The sequence below is a fragment of the Daldinia loculata genome, assembly GCF_022478755.1.
Source record: "Daldinia loculata strain CBS 113971 unplaced genomic scaffold F4817scaffold_3, whole genome shotgun sequence".
NCBI classification, from domain to species: Eukaryota; Fungi; Ascomycota; class Sordariomycetes; order Xylariales; family Hypoxylaceae; genus Daldinia; species Daldinia loculata.
The window spans coordinates 126,919-147,601 of NW_026054857.1; the positions used below are offsets into that span (position 1 = coordinate 126,919).

The following is a 20,683-nucleotide window of genomic DNA, read 5'->3' on the forward strand; positions in this document are numbered from 1 at the left end:
CGAAACGGCTTGGAAGCAACCCAATCATAAAATGTATTCCCTCACTCCTCACATATTTGAAAACATTACAACTTGTATCATACGATTTACCCACATACCCTTCACTTCTCATCTCTCATGAGCATAGTAGACAGGTGGACAGGTGGCAGAGCACGGCACGCTCGCCCCCTTTCTTCCGCTAGGTTATCTTACATAGTATCAAGAAGAAAGGAAAAGGAAACCACCGAAGGGCCAGACATGAGAGAAACTCTTACAGTAACGTGTCAGAACGCTAGTGATACGCCTCATACGAATGGTAAGACTTATTCGTGACAAACCTCGTGCCAAGTGCGTTGTGTCGCTGTGGCTGTTGTTATAGAGAACGATTCGAGCCGGGTGCGCATGATCCATATCCGTATAGTATCATCGAGAGTCGACATCTGCCATAGAATCCCGCGCTCTGGGAGGGCGGTTGCGCACCCCACGATTTGATTGCTGTCGGAGGTCGCATTATGCAACCTGGAGATAAAAAGGTTGGGTTCTACGCCACGGTAAGAAGTCAATTCCTTTTTTCCCCCTTCCTATCACGAGGCACTCTACACTATGTCGGAACTATTGCTGACCACCTCGATCGCTCGCGTAAGTTAGACGTGAGATCATTGATTACGTGCCTAAAAGCCCGACGCGAAGTTCCATTAATACCTAAAGACCTAAGGGGGGATGGGGTTTGCCGGTATGGTTTTCTAGGCGTAGATGCCTACTTACTAGGTAGCTACATGCTCACTCACCTAAGGATGAATTATGTACTATGTAGGTATGTATGACTTGGAGCAATTGATAATTGATGGGGGTCGAGGCAAGGCGATTTCAGCCACGGGAGCCAATGCAGGGCGAGATACTTTGATCTTCCTAGGCACTCCCACGCGAGCTAGAAAAGCAAGTTGGATTAGGAACGAGTAATACTTGCAGTAGATAGGTACCTATAGACCCTATTATTATCCCTCAGGAATCGATGATAGGAAAATGAGATATTTCCAAAGCACGAGGTAAATGATGATGATGAGGTGCATTCTGATCAGTAAGGTCCCGAAGCGATAATCGGCTCGGTGCTTTGATTACGGGAAATACGATTCGCGAATTGGAATCACCGACGCGGGAGAGTGATCTTACAGGACCGGAACGATGCAGGGAATAATGTATTGGATGTCCTCCCATGGGGGACGAAGCATGACATTGATGGCCAGTTGTCTCGAAGCAGCCTCGCTTTGCGTTGTTTGCGTTGTCTCCAACTTACCAACTTACCAACTTACCAACTTACATTGCCTACCTGTAGAGCTATCGTATGTATCGCTGCCCAATTCTAGCACCTCCTTTCCGGGCGACGATAGCGGACAATCTAGCCAAGCCGCGTGGTGCCAACGGCTGGAATAGCGTGGTCTTAGATTGGGTAGCACCCGGGAGGAATACAGAGAATTATTACTTAGTAACGGGGGATATATCAAGTGGCTTTTAAGAACTTAGAAGAGCGGGTTAGGGATCGAGCGGGATCTTGGCCTAGGCTGGGGGCCAGCCCTAAACTACCCATCTAGCGTAGGCTGACGACATTCTTCCCGGGGAGAGGGGGGAGGAGGGAGGGGGGAAACAACACATCACGGCTTCTATCGGCAGGGGTAGGAGGTAGAGAAGAAGAAGAAGAAAATAACAAGGAATAAATTCCCTTTTTCGAAGACTTCTAACTTATAAGTCATATACTTTCATATATGCTAGTGAACTAGCTTGGGCGAACCAGTTCGTCTCCCCCTCAAGGACCTCTCATTCAAGACGTCATCCCTTTTCATTTTCGTATGTATATACTACGAACCATCTGGTACCACTCTGATAATGTACTGGTATGCGCGTGTCTGCCAGTGTTAGTCACGAAGCTATTGTACACTACCTTCTACTCCGTTCGGTCCACATGATCAACCGGCGATGTCGACAAGCAGATGGCTGCTGCACTAGCTTCGGGCCGGCGTCGCGGTTAGGGCAACGCTGACAGACAATACTATTCTACATTTGTGACCTGTCAAGCTCGCGAGCCTGGAAGATCCTGGTATATCAACTGCCTAACCTAACTAGTATGTATGCTTCGCTCAGGAACTCACCTAGCATAAGGCATATCGAATATGTTATTAAGTAGGCAAAGATAATTGCCTAACCTAGGTAGTTACACAATTTTTGTAAGAGTCAATACTGTTGCAGTGCAAAGTCGGTGAGTGCAATAGGATAGCGGTGTAAGCTCATGTTGTGTGTATGTAAATAGGACGGACTCATCCTTCCAAGGGGTTCCACGTGTAAAGTGAAGTCATACATACCTATACTATTCGTAGTTGTAACTAACAATAGATGTCTTTGATAATGACTATAATCCCTTGCGAGGAAAGATAGGCTAGATGATTAAGGAAGAGCCTGAGCTTATCGGGTATCAATATTACATACCTAACCTACCTCATATAGTTTTCGAAGGCTAGCGCTATAGAATTAGTTATCATGTACATTCATAGTTGCGACAGAAGTTTTAAGTGTTAGTTAATGTCTTCCTACGATTCCGTCCCCTAATCCCCCTTATTTCAGAATTCGACCCGGACACCCCTCATTTAGGGATCGACCACTAGCATCATTGTACAACACATCAATGAATCATCCTGATTTTCCCGACTTGGTTCAATGGCCCAGCAGACCCCCCACCAAGCGGAAAAGGGACCATAGCGGTATGGCTGATTTTGGAGGACGATAACACATATGAGAGGAAGTTGAGGTCGAATCCGAATTGGCCAAGATAAAAACCCTCCACCACCGAATTACTGTAGGCTAGTGCTATGTATAATCGATATTCTACAGGAGCACAACCTTGCATGCTGCCGTCTGACGAGCTGCGCGTATAAGTGCTCTTGTTGCCATTGAGCGGGCATTAGATAGGTCCCGGGACCATTCCACCCACAATTAATAGGACGCCGTGGGGACGAAACGAATTGGAATACAATAAAAAGTAAATGAGAAATGGACGAATGGACGAATGAGAAAATGAGAAATGAGAAGATAGAATATTACGATGTCATCAGGTAGCTTAGGTACACATGTACCTACAACCCCGCGAGATCATTAAAAAGCCAAGCGAGACCAAACGGGACCCCTAGCCTGATACAACGATACAGCGATACAACGATACAATCCTGGTCCATGGCTAAAAAAAAGGGAACTTGCCAGCGGTACCACTAATACGTTCTCGGTATGGCCAGATATTGTAGTTTTTTTAAACGCTTGTGCCTGCCTGTGCTGTGTTGTCGTACAACTGTACAATATACAACTATACATCGTACAAATGTATGTAATATGTATAATATTGCGTACGGGGGGAAGGTACAACGTCGATGCGCTTCGTCACTCGTCGTAGAAAGTAGAAACACCCGTCCGCCTCCAATTTCTATATTCGCTCATTTCTCTCTGCTTTCTTGAACTTTCTCAACTCAAATGGCTATATCGTCCTGCACCCCGAAAGCGGAGTTTTCCAGGATAGCTTCTGCTTGCATATCTCCTGCATGCCGCCTACCTTAGGTAGTCAAGTCGCAGCTAGACGCCAGAAGAATCATACCTGACTCTTAAAAGAAAGAAAGAAAAAAGCTGCAGGCTAGAGAATACGCGCGCATTACCTTGTCGCCCATGTCGGCACATATGAGCCGCCATCGTCGTCAATTGCCAATAAGGTCTTAACAGCCTCGCTGCTGAGCAACCTTTCCGCTTCCTTCCCCCATTCGACGTTGGGTCTGCCTACGTTAAAGCTGGCATGACCATTTCCCTTCAATATACGTTATTATATCTCGCATAGCTACTACAACCATCGGTTGCCTAACCAGGCCCGCTGCGCCCTGCCTCTTGCATCTACTCCCCGCGCTCAGACAGTTTGCAGTTGTCCTAGAGTCTAGTACATCTAATACATCCACAGTTTCAGCTCGGTTGGAACTAGGATCGTAGCCGAGCTAGAGCCTCAATTGCTACGATATCACTGTCTTTTTCCGCACGACTTGCCCCGCAGCACCTCAATCGTGGACCCGTCCACGGGTTTTCGCCTCGTCTGAGTAAAGTTTTATTTTCCCTGCCTAAATAGCGGAGATTGCGAAATAGACAAGGTCCATGAAGCTTGAACGATAGGGCTTGCTTTGTTCAATGATCGCCGCCATGGCAGCAACGGCAGATATGCCCTCGCGCGAGCCGCCGCCAACATCGGATACTGGTAGACTGGCCTCCATTTTGAAAAAATTTCTTGGGAAGGATAGCACGCTAACATCGTCGGTATCGTCTGACCAAGAATCTAGGACGTCTCTGGATTGTTCACCAACCTCGGGCTTGTTCCGGAGGGTGTCAAGGAAAGTGGTTCCCGGGTTGCCCCGCGTTAAAACTTTTAAGAGGCAGCAGTCCGAGGTGAGGGAGAAGCTCGAAGCGATACAGCCTACGTCAGCGGAACGTAGGACTGTCTCCGTCGATAGGCGATTGCGTACTCAACGCAGCGTTTCCCGCGTGAACGAACCTCCACCGCGTGCAAGTGCGCCCGACTTCTTCGACGACACACAGCCCTCCATTAGTCCTCCTACCGTGGTCTCGCATGAAGTGGGTTCGGCTCCTCAGAGTTCCCTCGATGAGAAGCAATTCTTAAGTTTCCAAGATATCAACAGCGTCAATAGCGCCAGCCTAGATAGGGAAAACCGTGAATTACTCCAGCCCGTGCCTAGCTATATCGAAGCTTTATCGCCTGTTGATGTTCAGTCTACCACGACGTCTCAGTATGATGCAATGATCAATGACGAGTTAGAGCGGAAATGGATCCTGAATCTAAGTATGCACTTCCGGGATAAATCCAGGAGGGAGAAGTTTTTCGTCACCTATCGCGAGGATGAATTCGTGTGGAGGCGAGTTACTATCTCTCTAGATTATCGAAACGCTCCAGATGATTCTCTAGAGAAGGATCTACTCCATATCAAGTTTCAAAGGGAAAAAAGTGCCAAAATATATGAAGCTATACGCGAAAGCCTTCAAGACATCCAATTCTACCCCACCGTCACCAACCTAAAGTTGCAGACCACGGAAGGAAGGTTGCACGTCCATGTAGTGGAAGACGTTAACGTGGGTTACTCTTGTGTGAGATCATAACATGTTACTGATTGTGTAATCCTTGTAGGAGATCATAAACTACCCCACCGTTCGTATGATCCAGCATTTGAAATGTCGCCGTATCAAAGAGAGAGATCTCGCGTTCGAGTCTCATATGTCAGGCTTCGTCTACAAGGTTCGTGTTGCTGGGAAGACACTCATTAAGAAGGAGATTCCAGGACCAGATACGGTGGATGAATTTCTCTACGAAGTCAACGCTCTTAACTCCCTACGCTTCTCCCAAAACGTCATAGAATTCTACGGTGTGGTGGTTGACGATGAGGACGAGATGGTTAAGGGCCTGCTCATCAATTACGCGGAAAAGGGTGCGCTCATCGACCTTATTTACGATTCTCAAGAGGATTGTAATATCCTCCCGTGGTCCCTTCGAGAGAAGTGGGCGAGGCAGATCGTTCAGGGGTTGTCGGACGTTCACGAAGCCGGTTTTGTACAGGGTGACCTTACGCTCTCTAACATCGTCATCGACTATGAAGACAATGCAAAGATAATAGACATCAACAGACGAGGTTGCCCAGTGGGCTGGGAGCCTCCGGAGGCAACTCCACTTATCGATAGCAACCAGCGGATATCGATGTATATCGGTGTAAAATCTGACCTCTATCAGTTGGGGATGGTATTGTGGTCACTCGCGACGTTGGAGGACGAGCCGGAAGCGCATCGACGACCGCTCCGATTGGCTTCCGAAATCGATGTCCCGGATTGGTATCGCATGATGGTGGGGTATTGCTTGCACGAGGATCCACGTGTCCGACTTCAGGCCTCCGTACTACTTAGGCTGTTTCCCCAGCCCATATACGACAACGACGACGACGACTATGACAGGCATGATCTACCCTCGATTTCCGTCGACGACGGCAATTCTCTACGGGAATATACGGTGGACGGATATGAAGAAAACGGTCATCCGCACATCAAACCGGCTCAGCCCCGGGATGTCTGGCCATACACTCCATTCGGTAGTACACACGTTGCACCAACAAACTTCTCCGTCGATCAATACTATCCGTCAAGGGGACGATCCCCGGCCAGGTCACCACCAAGCAACCACGACATGTATAGCCCGCCATACACGGAGCGGCGCGAAACGTGGCCCACTAATTTCATGGGCCCGTATACCGACGACTTGGAACTAGGACAGGAGATTGCCGAGACTCCCAGGAGCGTGCAGTCGCCGGAAGAAATAATTGCGAAAGTGCAACAGGACCTAGAGGATGAACAGGCTCAGGCGACTGGGAGCGAAAACCAGGTGAAGGTACCCACGTTAGTAGCTGGCGTAGGTAGTGCGCTTAGGATTAACGGTGGGAATACCGAGGGAGCCTTACCTCTACCTTACAAAGGTACAGCAACCGTTACTTCCGGTGACGTCCATACAACAGGTATATTAAGTGAAGAGAGGGACTTAGAAAATCCGCAATTCGACTCCAGAGGTGGCGTTCCGAGGCAGCCCGGTGTGGCACAACCCAAGGAACCAGAGGGCTTGCGTACAGCCGAGATTTCGGATTATGCCCAAATTGAAGAAGCCACTCGGCCGCCTACGGATGGAGACAGAGAAACCGGATCGCTATACAATTATACACACGACAGAGGAGACATATTACCGCGATCAACGGCAGCGTCACCTTCGAGACCAGCCGAGTCGCCTCCAGACTTGCCAACTGATTTGACGGGTGTCGGCTCCAAATACGAGCATGACGAAATTCGAAAACTAACCTTAGACGATGATTTAGGTCATCCTACGACAGCTACAGCTACAGCAACAGATGTGACGACTTAAGCCTGAGAAGGTTATATTGAGATGCTTACAACCTTGCGGGTAGCTGTTCATGTACATAAAACATACAGAACGGCGCGAGGAGTTTTGCATTGCATATGCAATTTTTGGAGGACTTTTTCTGGAATATCCGGGTGTCACGAATGGTGGACCATACTTTCTACGTTAGGGGCAACGGCGAGGTGGGCGAAAATTTTGTTTTTTTTGTTTTGTACAATAGAGGCAGCACATCATTACCACAACGTTTGTTTTAGCTTGACGATACGATATTTAATGTATGAGGCACAATGAATGGATATGAAGTCGAAATGGCTATTTGAAGATGGGAGGGCTGGATAAGAGATAGAGGTTCCCGGATCTTACATGTTCTACATACGTTACGCTAGGTAATGAAATATATGTCCCCTGAGAAAATAAGGGATTAGCGTGTTTTGGCAAACTCGGTCGAGTGTGTATCTACGTACGTGGTAGTGCTGTGTCGAATCGGTATCGGGTCTGTATGCGTTGACTATATAGGCGAGTAAGTATACGCAGGTTCATGATTGTATACTTGGCTAATAGATGTTGAAGGTAGACACATCATACCGGTGAGAGCGATGGATGGATGGAGTAAGGCGTGGTCTGATGGTGGTACGAGATAAGAGTCTCGATGAGTGGTGAGCGAGCTTCTTGAGGTTTGGAGAGGGAACTTGCGATACACATACGTACGTACGTATGTATGTATGTACGGGTGCTGGGCGATTGTATTAGTGGTTCGGTTGTAAAGCCGTGAATCGGCTTTTCGATGCCTCTTATTTCATCTTAGTATGTAGGTAGGTATGTAGTTGTGTATCGTGGCGTGGGCTTGGATACCTATTTGGCGGTTTGGGGACGGAGATGGGATGGGATGGGATGGCGGGTTATCTTTATTTCGGGTTGAGCGTGGTTCTGTTCTATGTGGGATGGGTTTTGGGAGGTGACTGGACTGCTGGGTTGATGAGGCAGAATGGAGTCAAGATAAGTGCCTAACAAGGGGAATACCTTTGTAAAAGGTTCTCTTAAGATATATAGAGCAGAAAAACTACCAGAATAATACTAAGATAAAATAGACTCTAAATCTTATTCTGATATAGTCATAAAGATATGCTCGAAGATTTCGCTGAGTTAGGTGGATAGGAAAGTGAGCATTTGGTATGTTAGTACTTACAAAATCGGCACTTTTTTTTGACGCTATTCTGTGAGGGCTGTGAATTCTTAGAGTCGAGACATAGTGCATTGTGAGTGAATCATGTGATCAGGTAGGTATGTTGTCAGCTTGCCTTATGTAGGTGGATTACATAGGTTCTCAGATAGAAAGCAACGAGACCAGTAAAATATGATGTCACCTAAATTTGCCAAATCACTTTATTCTCATGAGGCCTGTCATGGTTACGAGCCTACAACCCTACCTCTTGCTATTCTATGACGAATACCTTTCGAGCTCAATAATTAATTACTATGATCCGCTATCATATACAGAGCATTTTCACTTCCTTTTAATGAATGACATAAGCAGCTCTAGCCAATCGGGTGTTATGAATATTGGATTGTAATGTGCTGCCATTTTAGGAGAGGAGGCATTACTATGGATTACTACGGACTTGTTAGTCATAGTCGGATATCTTGCTTAAACCAGCCACCAACTTCATGTTAACTTTCGACTTACTAGAGCATACGAATATATCTTAATTATGATTTGTATAACATAGATCGAAGCTACTCATCAGCTTAGCCGTTCATATATCGATCAAATACCTATGATGGGATGTAAAGGAAAGAGGCTCAGCAAGATCGATGGAGCCTTAGATACCTATGGGGCGCATAACGCGGAAAGTGGCGTTTTCCCCTTGGTTATCCAATCAATTTCATCGAGGGGATTTTAAGGTTGTTCTAGAAGATGTGGGACATCGTGACTATCTTTAGCCGATTAGATTTCAAGATTCCTCTTTCCCGGCACCCCACTATGTACGTACGGACTTGTTTGTTGGGGAGACTGGGAGAGTGATGTGCCAGTGTGCACGGCCAAACGGTCTAAGGGGATCTACATAATGTGGGGAACGTGGTTACAACATGCAAGTTGGTAGAATCTATGATACACACCTTAGGTAAATATCTATCAATGATTCATCCATCTAGAGAATGAATAAACTTGCCTCGGCTCATAGTTGCGGGATCATTGTAGGTACTGTAGTCTCGACTGGTGATAGGTACCTATTCGAGAGCTTAATAAACCAATGCCGACTACCCGGATTTCGCTCGCCGGGTACACTGTGGCACTTGAAGGATTGGCAAGTGAAGGATTGATTGGCGTAGCCCTGCGGAAGGGGCTGAAGAGGGGCTTACGTCAAAGAGTTTTCCGTGTTACCTAAAAATTCCGAGTTTATGCAAGGGAAAACTAATATTTATCAAATTTGGTTTATGCATTTTTACACTGCTTACGTGGTGGATATGTTAGTTGGTATTTATAATAAATCGTGATATGCCTAATGTAAGAAAACACGGCTTGAGGACGTGTAACCGAGGTTGGATACGAATGCGAATGGCACTTTTGTCTGGAAAATTATTTTGTTGTTGGCACAGACGATCGTAGAATATGTTGTAAGATCCACGTTGTGATACATGGACATATTGTACTTAGGTTCGGGTGGTTAAACCTTGGAACAGGTGGGACATATAAAATATCACCAAAAGCGGAAAGACCCTTGAACTTTTGTGGCGTCTGATTGGATATCGTTCCTTGCGGCTTCGAAACCGCCACAATGGTCACTTCCCCAACAATTCAACAAATTTCAGACAGCTTTCAAAAAGAACACACGAGATGGAAGTTGCCCGCAGAAGGAATGTGCAACAACCTGGGTAGCAGTTGAATCTGTAAGGTACTTTGGCAGCTTTGTGTTTTTATCGCCCCGCGCGCATGTAACAGCTTTTCCCCCCCCTTCCCACCACCACCTTCAACAACCCCAGCACATTCTCCTTCGCCTATCAGATCAAGCAGAATTCAAGCAGGAAGAGAAAACAGGATACGTACATGCAGCAGACTTCGTAACATAATCGTCACTTTTACACTACAATTTCCTTTGCTTCCAAGTACGTACATACTGGTTTCCACCGTCTTCGTTATAAAAGTGGTGACTTTGTTTCTTATTCCTAATTCATAGCAATAAAACGCCTTTTTTTTTTTTTTTTTTTTTTTTTTGCTTAACAGTTGAGTAAATCGTATAAGCCATCGGCCGACTATCAGACGTTCCAGTCGAATCATTTTATTCCAACAAGCACATTCTTTGATCAACAAACTTAAGAAGGCTGCAGTTAATGCCGTTAGCGCTCACACCGCTTTGAGTTCCAGCAGTTACAGATCAGGTACGAGTTAGAGATAAAAGTTCTTAGTCGGTACCCGACTCAACCTAGATTCACCCATCTAGACACGTCCAACTAGGTCCGACTAGGTCTCAAATACTTTCCGTATACATTTCCGCCACCTGTCCACCCGTCCACCCGGCTCCAGGGGTTCAAGGTTGTACGTCCCACCGATTGGTCCCCATATCCACTTGTACCTACATCCAATACTACATGCACGGCCTTTTACACTCTAACATTCCCACCCCGATAATAAATATATATCTTTTTTAAACCTCCCACATCTTTTCTTCCATTCCTTCTTTTTAACCTCGTCGCTCACCCATCCGAGACCCCTTTCACCGATCTCCGAGGGCCTTGCTGATTCAACTCTTCCATCTCCAGCACCCGTCGATTCTCAGCCATGGCTTCTGCCACGACGGATGCCTCAGGGCCCGTTGCCGCCTCGGCGTTTCCTGATGGCACCAAGGACTACAAACCGTTGCGGTCGTCTAAGTATGACTTGAAGAAACCGCACATTTCCGAGCTCCCTTTGACCTGGAGCAACTGGTACAAGCACGTCAACTGGCTTAACACTACCTTCATCCTATTCATTCCCTTAGCTGGGTTGATCAGCACATACTGGATTGATCTCCAGTTGAAGACGGCTCTCTTCGCCATCTTCTACTATTTCAATGCCGGCCTCGGTATCACAGCTGGTACGTTTGGATAACATCACGTTCCGTCTAATTACCGAAATACTAATATCTAGGCAGGATATCACCGACTTTGGGCTCACAGTTCGTTCAGGGCTTCGCTCCTTATCAAGATTTACCTGGCTGCTATGGGAGCTGCCGCTGTACAAGGTTCTATTAGGTGGTGGTCAAGGGGTCACCGTGCTCACCACCGTTATACGGATACCGAGAAGGATCCTTACTCCGTCCGCAAAGGCCTCCTATACTCTCACATCGGCTGGATGGTCATGAAGCAGAACCCTAAGCGAATTGGCCGAACCGATATCTCCGACCTGAATGACGACCCGGTTGTCGTCTGGCAGCACAAGCATTACATCAAGTCTGTCATCACAATGTCTCTCGTTCTCCCGACTATGGTCTGTGGTCTTGGTTGGGGTGACTGGTGGGGTGGATTCATCTACGCTGGTATCATCCGAATCTTTTTCATCCAGCAGGCTACTTTCTGTGTCAACTCTCTCGCCCATTGGCTCGGTGACCAGCCTTTCGATGACCGCAACTCTCCTCGTGACCATGTCATCACCGCGCTTGTCACACTTGGAGAGGGATACCACAACTTCCACCACGAGTTCCCGTCTGACTACCGCAACGCTATTGAGTGGTGGCAGTATGATCCGACCAAGTGGAGCATCTGGGCTTGGAAGAAGCTGGGCCTTGCCTACAACCTGAAGACATTCCGCCAGAACGAAATCGAGAAGGGTCGTCTCCAACAGATGCAGAAGAAGCTCGACCAGAAGCGATCGAGGTTGGACTGGGGTGTTCCTCTAGAGCAGCTACCTGTTATAGACTGGGATGACTACGTTAGCGAGTCCAAGAACGGCAAGGCTCTGGTCGCCGTTGCTGGTGTTATCCACGACGTCACCGATTTCATCAAGGACCACCCTGGTGGCAAGGCTCTTATCTCATCTGCCATTGGAAAGGACGCCACTGCTATCTTCAACGGTGGTGTCTATGACCATTCGAATGCTGCCCATAACCTTCTGTCCACTATGCGTGTCGGTGTTCTTCGAGGAGGCTGTGAAGTCGAGATCTGGAAGAAGGCACACATGGAGAAGGAAGGTGCCTTCGTTACCGACTCATCTGGCCGACGAATTGTCCGTGCCGGTGACCAAGTCACGAGAATCTCTCAGCCTCTTGCCGGTGCTAATGCGGCTTAAACGGTTAATAGAGTTGAAGATAGGTTCGGGTCGTTTCGAACTGGGAAGGCTGTAATACTGGAGATGATAATGAAATATTGCAAGTGCCGCTTTTCCTGGTAGTCGAAGGATGACAACCTTGGTTAAAAATTTATGTACATAAAAAGGCTATGCGGTATAAGCATGTTGAGGCAACTCGTCCTCCGGCGTTTAGAGGAAATCGGTGAAAAGGGGCTCACTACTATGCAATTCGGTGGGCGTTGGCGCATCACTTACGACAGACTGAATGATTACAAGTTTGGACTGATATGAGAAAAAGACCTCTAGCATAAATCAAACATGACGTATTGATTTAGACTTGAAATACTTTGATTGACTAGTGATATTGTCTAGTTTGAGCTTGATGCTTTGCGATAGCTTATAATAATGTACTGGTTATTAAGTGCTAATGTGTAGGAGAGTATTGTATGTTATAGAACGATGTACCTACTTGGGTTTTTATTGTACACATTGAGATGCTGAGCCTATAATGCATATTCATAGAAGGATGTGAATCAAGGCACCACAAATATCGAGATATCTTGCCCTCTTCTCACTCCTTCGAGATCTGGGATAAACCTGATAATTCTAAGACTAGGTACTGTAGGAAGGAGCAATGATGATAAGGGCATATATAAGATTTCCACCACTTGAAAAGTGGAGCAGTAGAATCTTTACAATACAACATTCTACCTCCTAATATTTCAGTACCTACATTAAATAGAGGGAGGATATATTGTAAGGTGTTTTAATATACTATACTTTACCTTATCTTTAAGCCTTTGCTTATACATACATAACTACATATATAAGGCGTATAGTATACAAGATAGAAACTGACCGGCTAACTAGCTCCCCTACGTACTCGTTTACGATACCTTACCCCTTCCCCTCTAGTTACAGATAATAAACAAGATATCCAGAATGTTACTAATTCATATCTTTCGTGCCTATCTATGCCTTCTGGCTCGCACCTGGTTATGTACTTGATCGTGCATGCATGCCATAGGTACATACATACATACATGTGATGCCCGCATATACACGTGCATACCTACCTACATACATGCCTCGGTATCTACAGTAGTATTGAAACAACACGCGTATCTAACGTGGCATAGGTATATATTTACATGTAGGTAGCTACATACGCAGCCATGTGAGGGGAAACTAAGACCTTAGGTAAGGTAAGGTAAAACAAACTAATCCTTTGCTCCCCTCGACCGAGCTGGGCTTAGCTACCTAGGCAGGCTGTCCCCCAACGGATGGGGTGGGAAAGCCTCGTGGCTAGATTTTGCATACACTATGTAATAACTACGAAGCCACTTTCCAGCCAGTCGAGAAGAGATCGTAGATGAGGCGTTATTACGATGATATTAGAAATATCAGGTTTAGAAAAGCATTCGATTATACGAGCTAGCTACCCTAGAACAGCTTGAGTAGCCTAGTCTAGATAAAAGTCACGACTGACCAGTTATAACCACGAAAGAAACGGCATCGTACGCACACACGCACGCACGCAATGCAATAATAATAAAAGAGAGCCGTGGGCTCTATCGTGTAATTCATTCGATCTATCCGGGAAGACAAAGCCAAGCCAAGCCAAGCCCCCAGTCTGGACAACCGCCAGGTTCTGGTAGGTTCTGGTATCGAGCGACGAGGTTGCAAAGTACAACCTCATCCGCAAATAGTAATAGAAGTGACATACATTAATTAACGTGTCGGCGTGACCTGTTCCAACGTAAAACCGTCCTTTAACGCATTCCACCGTCTCTCTGCTCCGTTTCAAAGGGAGTTTTGTTTCTTCTGACCCATACACCGTCTCGCGAGAGTAAGTTTTTGATCTTTGAATTTGACCCTTTGTATTTGAGGGCAATCCCTCGTAAGTCGTTAGCAACATGGTGAGTTAACTTGCTCGCCAGCAATGGTTCTCGTACAGCCAAATGTGACCAAAACACCGTGCAAATGCAATGTAGATAGTTGCCCCTTTAAAGTATTGCCAAGAACATGAAAACGCCATTATAACTACGCCTTTCAGTAAGTAAATATAAGGCGTTAGTGAAGTCCTGTAAGAACAGGCAAGTCATTATTTGAAAAGGCTGCGTAGATCCATGAGCTTTTGCTTCGCCGCCTCTGCCTTATCTATAACCCGGTTTCTGTCCATGCTAAGGCTTGCGAGCATTTTCTTCTTCTCCTGAAGCTCGAGCATTTTCTCCTCGATGCTGTTTCGCATGATATATCTAACCGTGCGTACGGGTCTCTTCTGACCGAGTCGGTGGACACGGTCGACAGCTTGTGCTTCTGCTGCCGGGTTGTATTGAGGCTCCATCACGTAGACGTAGTTCCCTGAAGTAAGATTCAGGCCGAGGCCACCGGCCATGATGGATACAAGTATCACGTGCACCGAGTTGTCTTCTCGGAAGGCATCCATGGAGGCAGTTCTGGCATTTCGACTCATCTTACCGTCAAGGCGAGTGTATCGAATCCCGACGTTGTCCAATGCGATCTGAATAAGATCGAGATGAGACGTCCAGGCGGAGAAGACAACCGACTTAAATGGGGGCTCGTCGGGGTGAGCCTCGCTATCGGCTTTTGCTTTTAGGAGGTCATCGACAAGTGCACGAGTCTTCGTGTGAGGTCCCGAATATTCCGGGTAGCCATCTTTCGTCCTGACTTTAGTTTCCGATTTATGTGATTGATGGTGCCCCTCGTGTTCGACTTCGGCTTTGCTCTTGCGAATTTCATTGTAGGCGAAGCGAACATGAGACTGGCAGACGGGACATGTACCTGACCCGTGATTGCCCACCTCCTCTTCCCAGGTCGTAATGCAACTGGGGCAGAGAAGGTGAAAGCAAGCAGTCATATAACCGAGAACATCCTCTTCGCGCTCTGACGCGATACTAGCGCTATCATTCGAGCCAATCTTTTTCTGGCAGGATATACATAAGTCGCTGTTAGTCTCCTGCATGAGCTCAAAAGCCTCATAAACTCTTGATTCTGCCAATGCGGGTTTCTCGTCGTCCTCGTCGCTGTCAAGGTCAATGGCAGATTCTTGGGTCATACCCTGCACCGCCTCCAGGTCCTCATCGCTAAGAAGATCCCTGCCATGCGCAGAGATAAGACGCAGTCTAAGAATGGATTGAAGAATATGGATATAGGTCCTACCACCAATCATTTTCTCTCTGCCTGCCGCTAAGACCTGTACCTTATCTTGCGCATTCTTTTCGAATATATCGTAGAGTTTGCGCTCGGAAGCAGAGAATTCTAGTCTTATGATCTCGTCCGTCCTGGGAGGGAGATTAATCTTGTCCTTCAAACGCCTAAGAGTGATACTGTCTACGAGAATCCGAAGCTTCGGGACAATCTCCGGGTCACAAATCTTAAAGGGAGCTGTGATGTGTTGTGTAAACTTGCTCTTTTCGTCAAAAGGCTTTAGGCGGAGGAAGGCAAGTAATGCTGCGAGATCATCAAGCTTGTTTTGGACGGGAGTGCCGGTAACGGCCCAGCGGCGGTTGGCTTGTAAGCGGCAGATAGCCTTGAATTGCAGAGTAGACTGCTCTCGTATCATATGGGCCTCGTCCAAGACTACACGGAACCATCCTACCTCCTCGAGAGGATACGAACCTTGCCTGCCCTTGTTACGGGATGCTACCTCGCTAGCAACAGATCCATAGGTTGTCAAAACAAGGTCAAACATGGCAAGCTTTTCGGGATCCTTAATGCGATTGGATCCATGATAAATATAATACGTCAGCTTGCCAGGCTGGATGTGAGCCTTGATTTGCTCTTCCCAATTCGTTATCGTACTGAGAGGACATATCAAAAGCGTTGTTTTGACGTTCAGCTTTAGTTGGGTCAAGCCAAGCGGCTGTGGTGTGGGTACATCAAACTGTCCCGAAGAATTGGGTTTCTTCTTCGGCATAAGAGGAGCCTGTGGCTGAACAGGCATACGCTTTGACCACTCGTCGGCTTCCTTGAGGGAACTAGCAACAAGAGACAATATGCTTAGCGTCTTTCCTAGGCCCATCATATCCGCAAGAATACCACCGAGGGTCTCGGGAGGGGCTTCGCGTTGCGAGTTTCCGGTAATTACGTTGTAGTACGTTTTCTGGCCGTTGTTACCTAGACGGATTTGCCAGAAAGAACCGATAGCCTTGCCATCGCTGTCGAATTGGCGAGGCAGCTCCTTGTTCATCATAAAGCCTAGTCCTTGTTTCTGGTGCTTTAGAAGCTCCGTCTGTACTCGAGGGTCAGGTTCCACCTCAGGAAGCTCTTCGTTCTTTGCAAGAGAGTCAAAAACTCCCATGACTTCGGAACGGATCTCTTCAACGCTAGACATCATGGAGGGTGGGACCGACGTAGCCGCAGTAGGAATCGTCTTGAGTTGCTCCTTAATAACTGGCGGAGGCTTAGGTCCCTCGGCAAGCTGTGGATTCTCGTATTTTACACTATGATCGATTCTTTGGGGATGGCGAAGCCAAATATTCTTTTGAGAAAGATGTCTCGCAACGGTCTTGGCACTCCTCCGGGGACCATAAAGCATCAGATCAAGGATATAGGTTCTTGAGATATGCTTTCCAGCTTCTTCCCCTGCCACCTTCTGCCTTGTAGGTATCCTGCAGTCGGTTCTGAGCTGAAGGCGGGAGTCTAATAAGCCTGCGAGGCCGGACGCGGTGGTGGCATCGACGGTTCCAACTATCTTGCGCGTATGGTCGTAGGCGTGAATAATATAAGATGCCTCCCCAAGTTTTCTTCTAAGTACAATCTTTACTTGAGGCCACCAGGTTGGCATGAGTGCGAAAGCGCCTGGTTTGGGACTCGGAACGATATGACAATTAAGACTCGCGTGTTGGATCATGCCATAGCAGATCTCTTCGTCCATCGGAGCTTGTATCACGACGACGTCATTTTCCTCCACTGTCGAAATATTAGGTAGATATTCAGCTAAATTCATAAGAGTAGCTTACCGCTGTCAGTAAGGTCTACGGCCTCCACCGGTCCGGTTGGGTATTGCTGATTGCCCCCCTCTTGTCGCCTCTCCTTCACGTACTGCCCAATAACCCCGCCACCGCCGCCGTTTCTAAATGTGTGCGCTGGACTGACATTATCTTCCGCCTCGAGTTTTCGGCGTTTTGATTGAGGATTCAATGTACGCTGTTCCACATTGTTCATGCGGTCAATCATATTGCTAAAATTGCTAGATTGCGGCATAGGCTGACTGATGGTGGTTGTATAGCCATTCTGCGGGGTGGAGAACTGGAAATCCGGGCTATTGAATTGGAATTCGACGTCGGCCGAGTTATTCGAGTTGTTGAAAGGACGGGTAGGCGCATTTGGTCGGGTAGGCGGAGTAGGAGCAGCGTAGCCTTTAGGATTAAGTAGAAGGGCTGGATTCATATTAAGTCTCGAGGATCCATTCTGCATGGAGGCTGAATCGAAGGACAAAATGTCAGTATCATCTCGAGGTCTCTTTGTGGGTAGAGTAGATTGTATTGGTTGTATTGGTTGGGGAGGGTTGCTCTGACTTGTAGTAGGTGCGGGTGAGTAAACAGGGTTGTAAAGAGGGCTGTTACCCTGTGAGTGGTTGTTTGAGGCCATATTATATGCCTTCCTGGCTTGTCGCTGTGAATGGTGAAGTGGGGCTACATGCAGAACTGTTGTTGTTAAGACGTCCGCGAGGGTAGTTAGAGGTTATAGACAAAGAAAGGCGCGCGCCCGAAGAAGTTGTTTTTCGTAGGTGGAGATGGGCATCGGCAAGGCTGGTTCGAATGATAGTGAGAAGGCGTGAAAGAACGGCCGGGGTCTGGGCGTGAGATATAAAGATATAAGATATGCAGAATACCTATATGTAGAGAATACGTAGGGGAGGGTAAGTGGGCAGGTGGGCAGATAATAAACTTGCGGTTTGGCTCGAGGCTTGAAACTTGAAACTTAAAACTTAAACGTCCATCTCAAAAGGAAAGAAAAAAAAAAGAGACAAAAAATCTCAAATAGTTAACTTCGTCACGAGGACAATGTTAGGTACCGTGTAGGGTGAGATAGTTGTGAGTGGTGAGTGGATGTGACAGTCAAGCTTCTGAAATTTGTAGAATGGGCAAAGTTGGTTGGTCGATTGCTTGTTGACTAGGAACATTTCGGGATGCATTAGGTTGACGTTGACGTGAGAAGTATCGACCCTACCCACATGTATGGAGGGGTACTTATCAAGAGAAGTATACGTACTTCATTATCTGATTAAGTAGGTATAGTATTACGTATATCTCGAATATATCATTGGTATAGGTACTTTGGGTATATATAACGGGCAGGCACTGGTTGGCTACCGATAGGCGCAGCTACCCACCCCGCCGAGGATGCAGCTACTACTACTTACTACTACCTGAGATGCCTCCCTCACTGCTAACTGCCTGACGCGTCGCAAATCAAAAACGAATACTGAAAAATGCTTGATTGGTCTGCTGACCAGCTGAGCGCACTAATCTCAACCCGTCCAGCCCATCCAGCCCGTCTTTCACTTTTCACCTCTGTACTCCCCAGGCCACGTGCCCCGCAGATCTAAAAAGACCCAATTAACCTGATGCAGATGCAGGCATCGTCGCCGTGGGTCTCTTGGCACCAATCCATAGTCGTGTCCGCATCCCCGGACTTGTTATTTGCCTGTCTTGAGGCTTCTGATACCTTGAACTAATCTTTCTTATCTTGATTTCCAATTATGATTTCCAATTACATACCTACTATTAGTTAACATACATAAGATTTTTATATTGGTCTCATTCCGTATTTTGTCATATCCTCTCCCTTTTCCATCCAAGTAGATAAATGATGCACCGATATCCTGTTGCTTTTAGTTTACAGGTGGATTAAGCAAGCTTCCTGTTCCCACCACTAACTTTTTAATACTATTAGAGGTAACGTATTGACTTTGTCACCTTTGAGCCAGCCCTTTAGGGTCGGGTACCCAGTAATGCTTTTGTTGTACGATGCTTGGCGGTTGCAGTAACCTAATACAGCATCACATTGTTCCAATGTCATGCCTTGTGTAGGCGTAGCCATTGCTGGATCTGTAGACTGTAGTATTCAGAATCCTAACTCTCAAGCTCTGACCGTATTATCCATTCTGCTTCGATTTCTGAGACGGACTGTCGCCCCTGATCACGATTTCATGGCGGAGGAATGAAGCAACAATAGGCTCAATAACTTTATTTGACTCGACATCGTGATTTCGACCTCGACTCTGTGTTCTTTGCCGTCTTCTCTTCGAAGCCTCCTGTGTAGTCGGAGAGCGGGATCTAGATGGTGATTGACTTCGATGACGGTTCAGTTGAACAACACGAATCAACTTTTTGCGGGTTGGAGATAAGGACCCTCCTCTGAGTCGTGATGTGTTTCTGGATATATCGAGCCTCGAAGATGAACGGTGCCTGCATCGTCCACGGAAAGTAGCAGACTCTGCTGACGGTATTCGAGCTGCTGCAACTGCTAAAGTTTCTGGCGGGCTGCGCCGGCGTTTCCGTCCTCGTTGATTATCAGGTTCGGGTGACGAGAAGGCCGTAATGGTGATATCAATAAAGCTTTCGTTTGCTGCTTGAGCGGCCATTTCGAATCTGACGGCGATGAACTGGTGTGATTGGGATGCTGAACTGTGTTTTACTTAAAACAACCCGATAACCTCGCTTGTCGACTGGAGGATTAAAAGAGGTAAGTCCTAAGACAGTAGATAGGGGTAAGACCTAGATCATTTGAGCCAGTGATGGGGGAAGATGCAAGGCTCATTAGAGGGGACCGGCTGGGGAGATATAAAAATACAGCTGAGTGTTTCGAGTCACGGGAAGGGATACGAGAAATAGAAGACGGTGAAGAATTGGGAAGAAATAGTCTGAATAAGAGATGATCCTACTAGAAAGTAATCTGGATCACATCGGCACGGAAAGCCAAGATAAACCCCAGGAACCTCACTACAAGAGCCAAAGAGCCAAAGAACCAAATGGCAGGGTTAGGATCGACAGTTCACTCCTGGGATCTTCAAATCAGACCGTCTTGGATTGGTGCATCTCTAGACTAAATGGATAAGACACGATTGGCCAACCATCCGGTGGAACTGACGTAAACTGTCAGACTGTGTCGAACCAAAGAAACTCAGTTTGCAGGCTGCCAGGGTAGCAGCTGAGTGGACACGGCTAAGCTGGAGCTTCTCCCTTTTTCTCGACTAACGACCTAAGGAGAAACGGTGATATGCCGGGCCTGGAATTAAAAGTTGGCGAGCTCAGACTATGTCGAACAACGAAGCTTAGATGGTTCGATAGATATGCGAGCCTGGTACAACTCAAGTTGCAGATGACTCGGGTAACTCAGCCTATTGCAATGCGGTCGGATTCTGATCATGTACGGGATCGCGTGATATGATTCTTATTGGAGCGATTGAGGATGATCTACTACTATTGTAAAAG

The 20,683-nt window shown here is 46.9% G+C and overlaps 4 protein-coding genes across 4 annotated transcripts; 2 read left to right on the forward strand and 2 right to left on the reverse strand.

Annotated features, from left to right (window-relative positions):
- Positions 1–3,788: 3,788 nt before the first annotated feature.
- Positions 3,789–6,958, forward strand: F4817DRAFT_365801 (uncharacterized protein; the record flags this gene model as incomplete). Its single annotated transcript, XM_049306912.1, has 2 exons — positions 3,789–5,136; positions 5,192–6,958. Exons 1-2 carry the CDS (start codon positions 4,183–4,185, stop codon positions 6,956–6,958), a joined length of 2,721 nt encoding a protein of 906 aa, XP_049163124.1. The 5' UTR covers positions 3,789–4,182.
- A 3,147-nt stretch (positions 6,959–10,105) lies between these two features.
- Positions 10,106–12,562, forward strand: F4817DRAFT_324388 (uncharacterized protein). The gene is made up of 3 exons (XM_049301634.1): positions 10,106–10,490; positions 10,715–11,028; positions 11,086–12,562. The coding sequence occupies exons 2-3, from the start codon at positions 10,734–10,736 to the stop codon at positions 12,216–12,218; spliced, it is 1,428 nt and encodes a 475-aa protein (XP_049163125.1). The 5' UTR covers positions 10,106–10,490; positions 10,715–10,733; the 3' UTR covers positions 12,219–12,562.
- A 1,760-nt stretch (positions 12,563–14,322) lies between these two features.
- Positions 14,323–18,319, reverse strand: F4817DRAFT_365803 (SNF2 family N-terminal domain-containing protein; the record flags this gene model as incomplete). The annotated part of the gene is made up of 2 exons (XM_049306913.1): positions 17,204–18,319; positions 14,323–17,153 (listed from the first exon to the last, which is right to left on the reverse strand). Exons 1-2 carry the CDS (start codon positions 17,832–17,834, stop codon positions 14,323–14,325), a joined length of 3,462 nt encoding a protein of 1,153 aa, XP_049163126.1. The 5' UTR covers positions 17,835–18,319.
- A 285-nt stretch (positions 18,320–18,604) lies between these two features.
- F4817DRAFT_130018 (uncharacterized protein) lies at positions 18,605–20,246 on the reverse strand. The gene is made up of 2 exons (XM_049297734.1): positions 20,134–20,246; positions 18,605–19,941 (listed from the first exon to the last, which is right to left on the reverse strand). Exon 2 carries the CDS (start codon positions 19,831–19,833, stop codon positions 19,345–19,347), a length of 489 nt encoding a protein of 162 aa, XP_049163127.1. The 5' UTR covers positions 19,834–19,941; positions 20,134–20,246; the 3' UTR covers positions 18,605–19,344.
- Between the last annotated feature and the right edge of the window lie 437 nt (positions 20,247–20,683).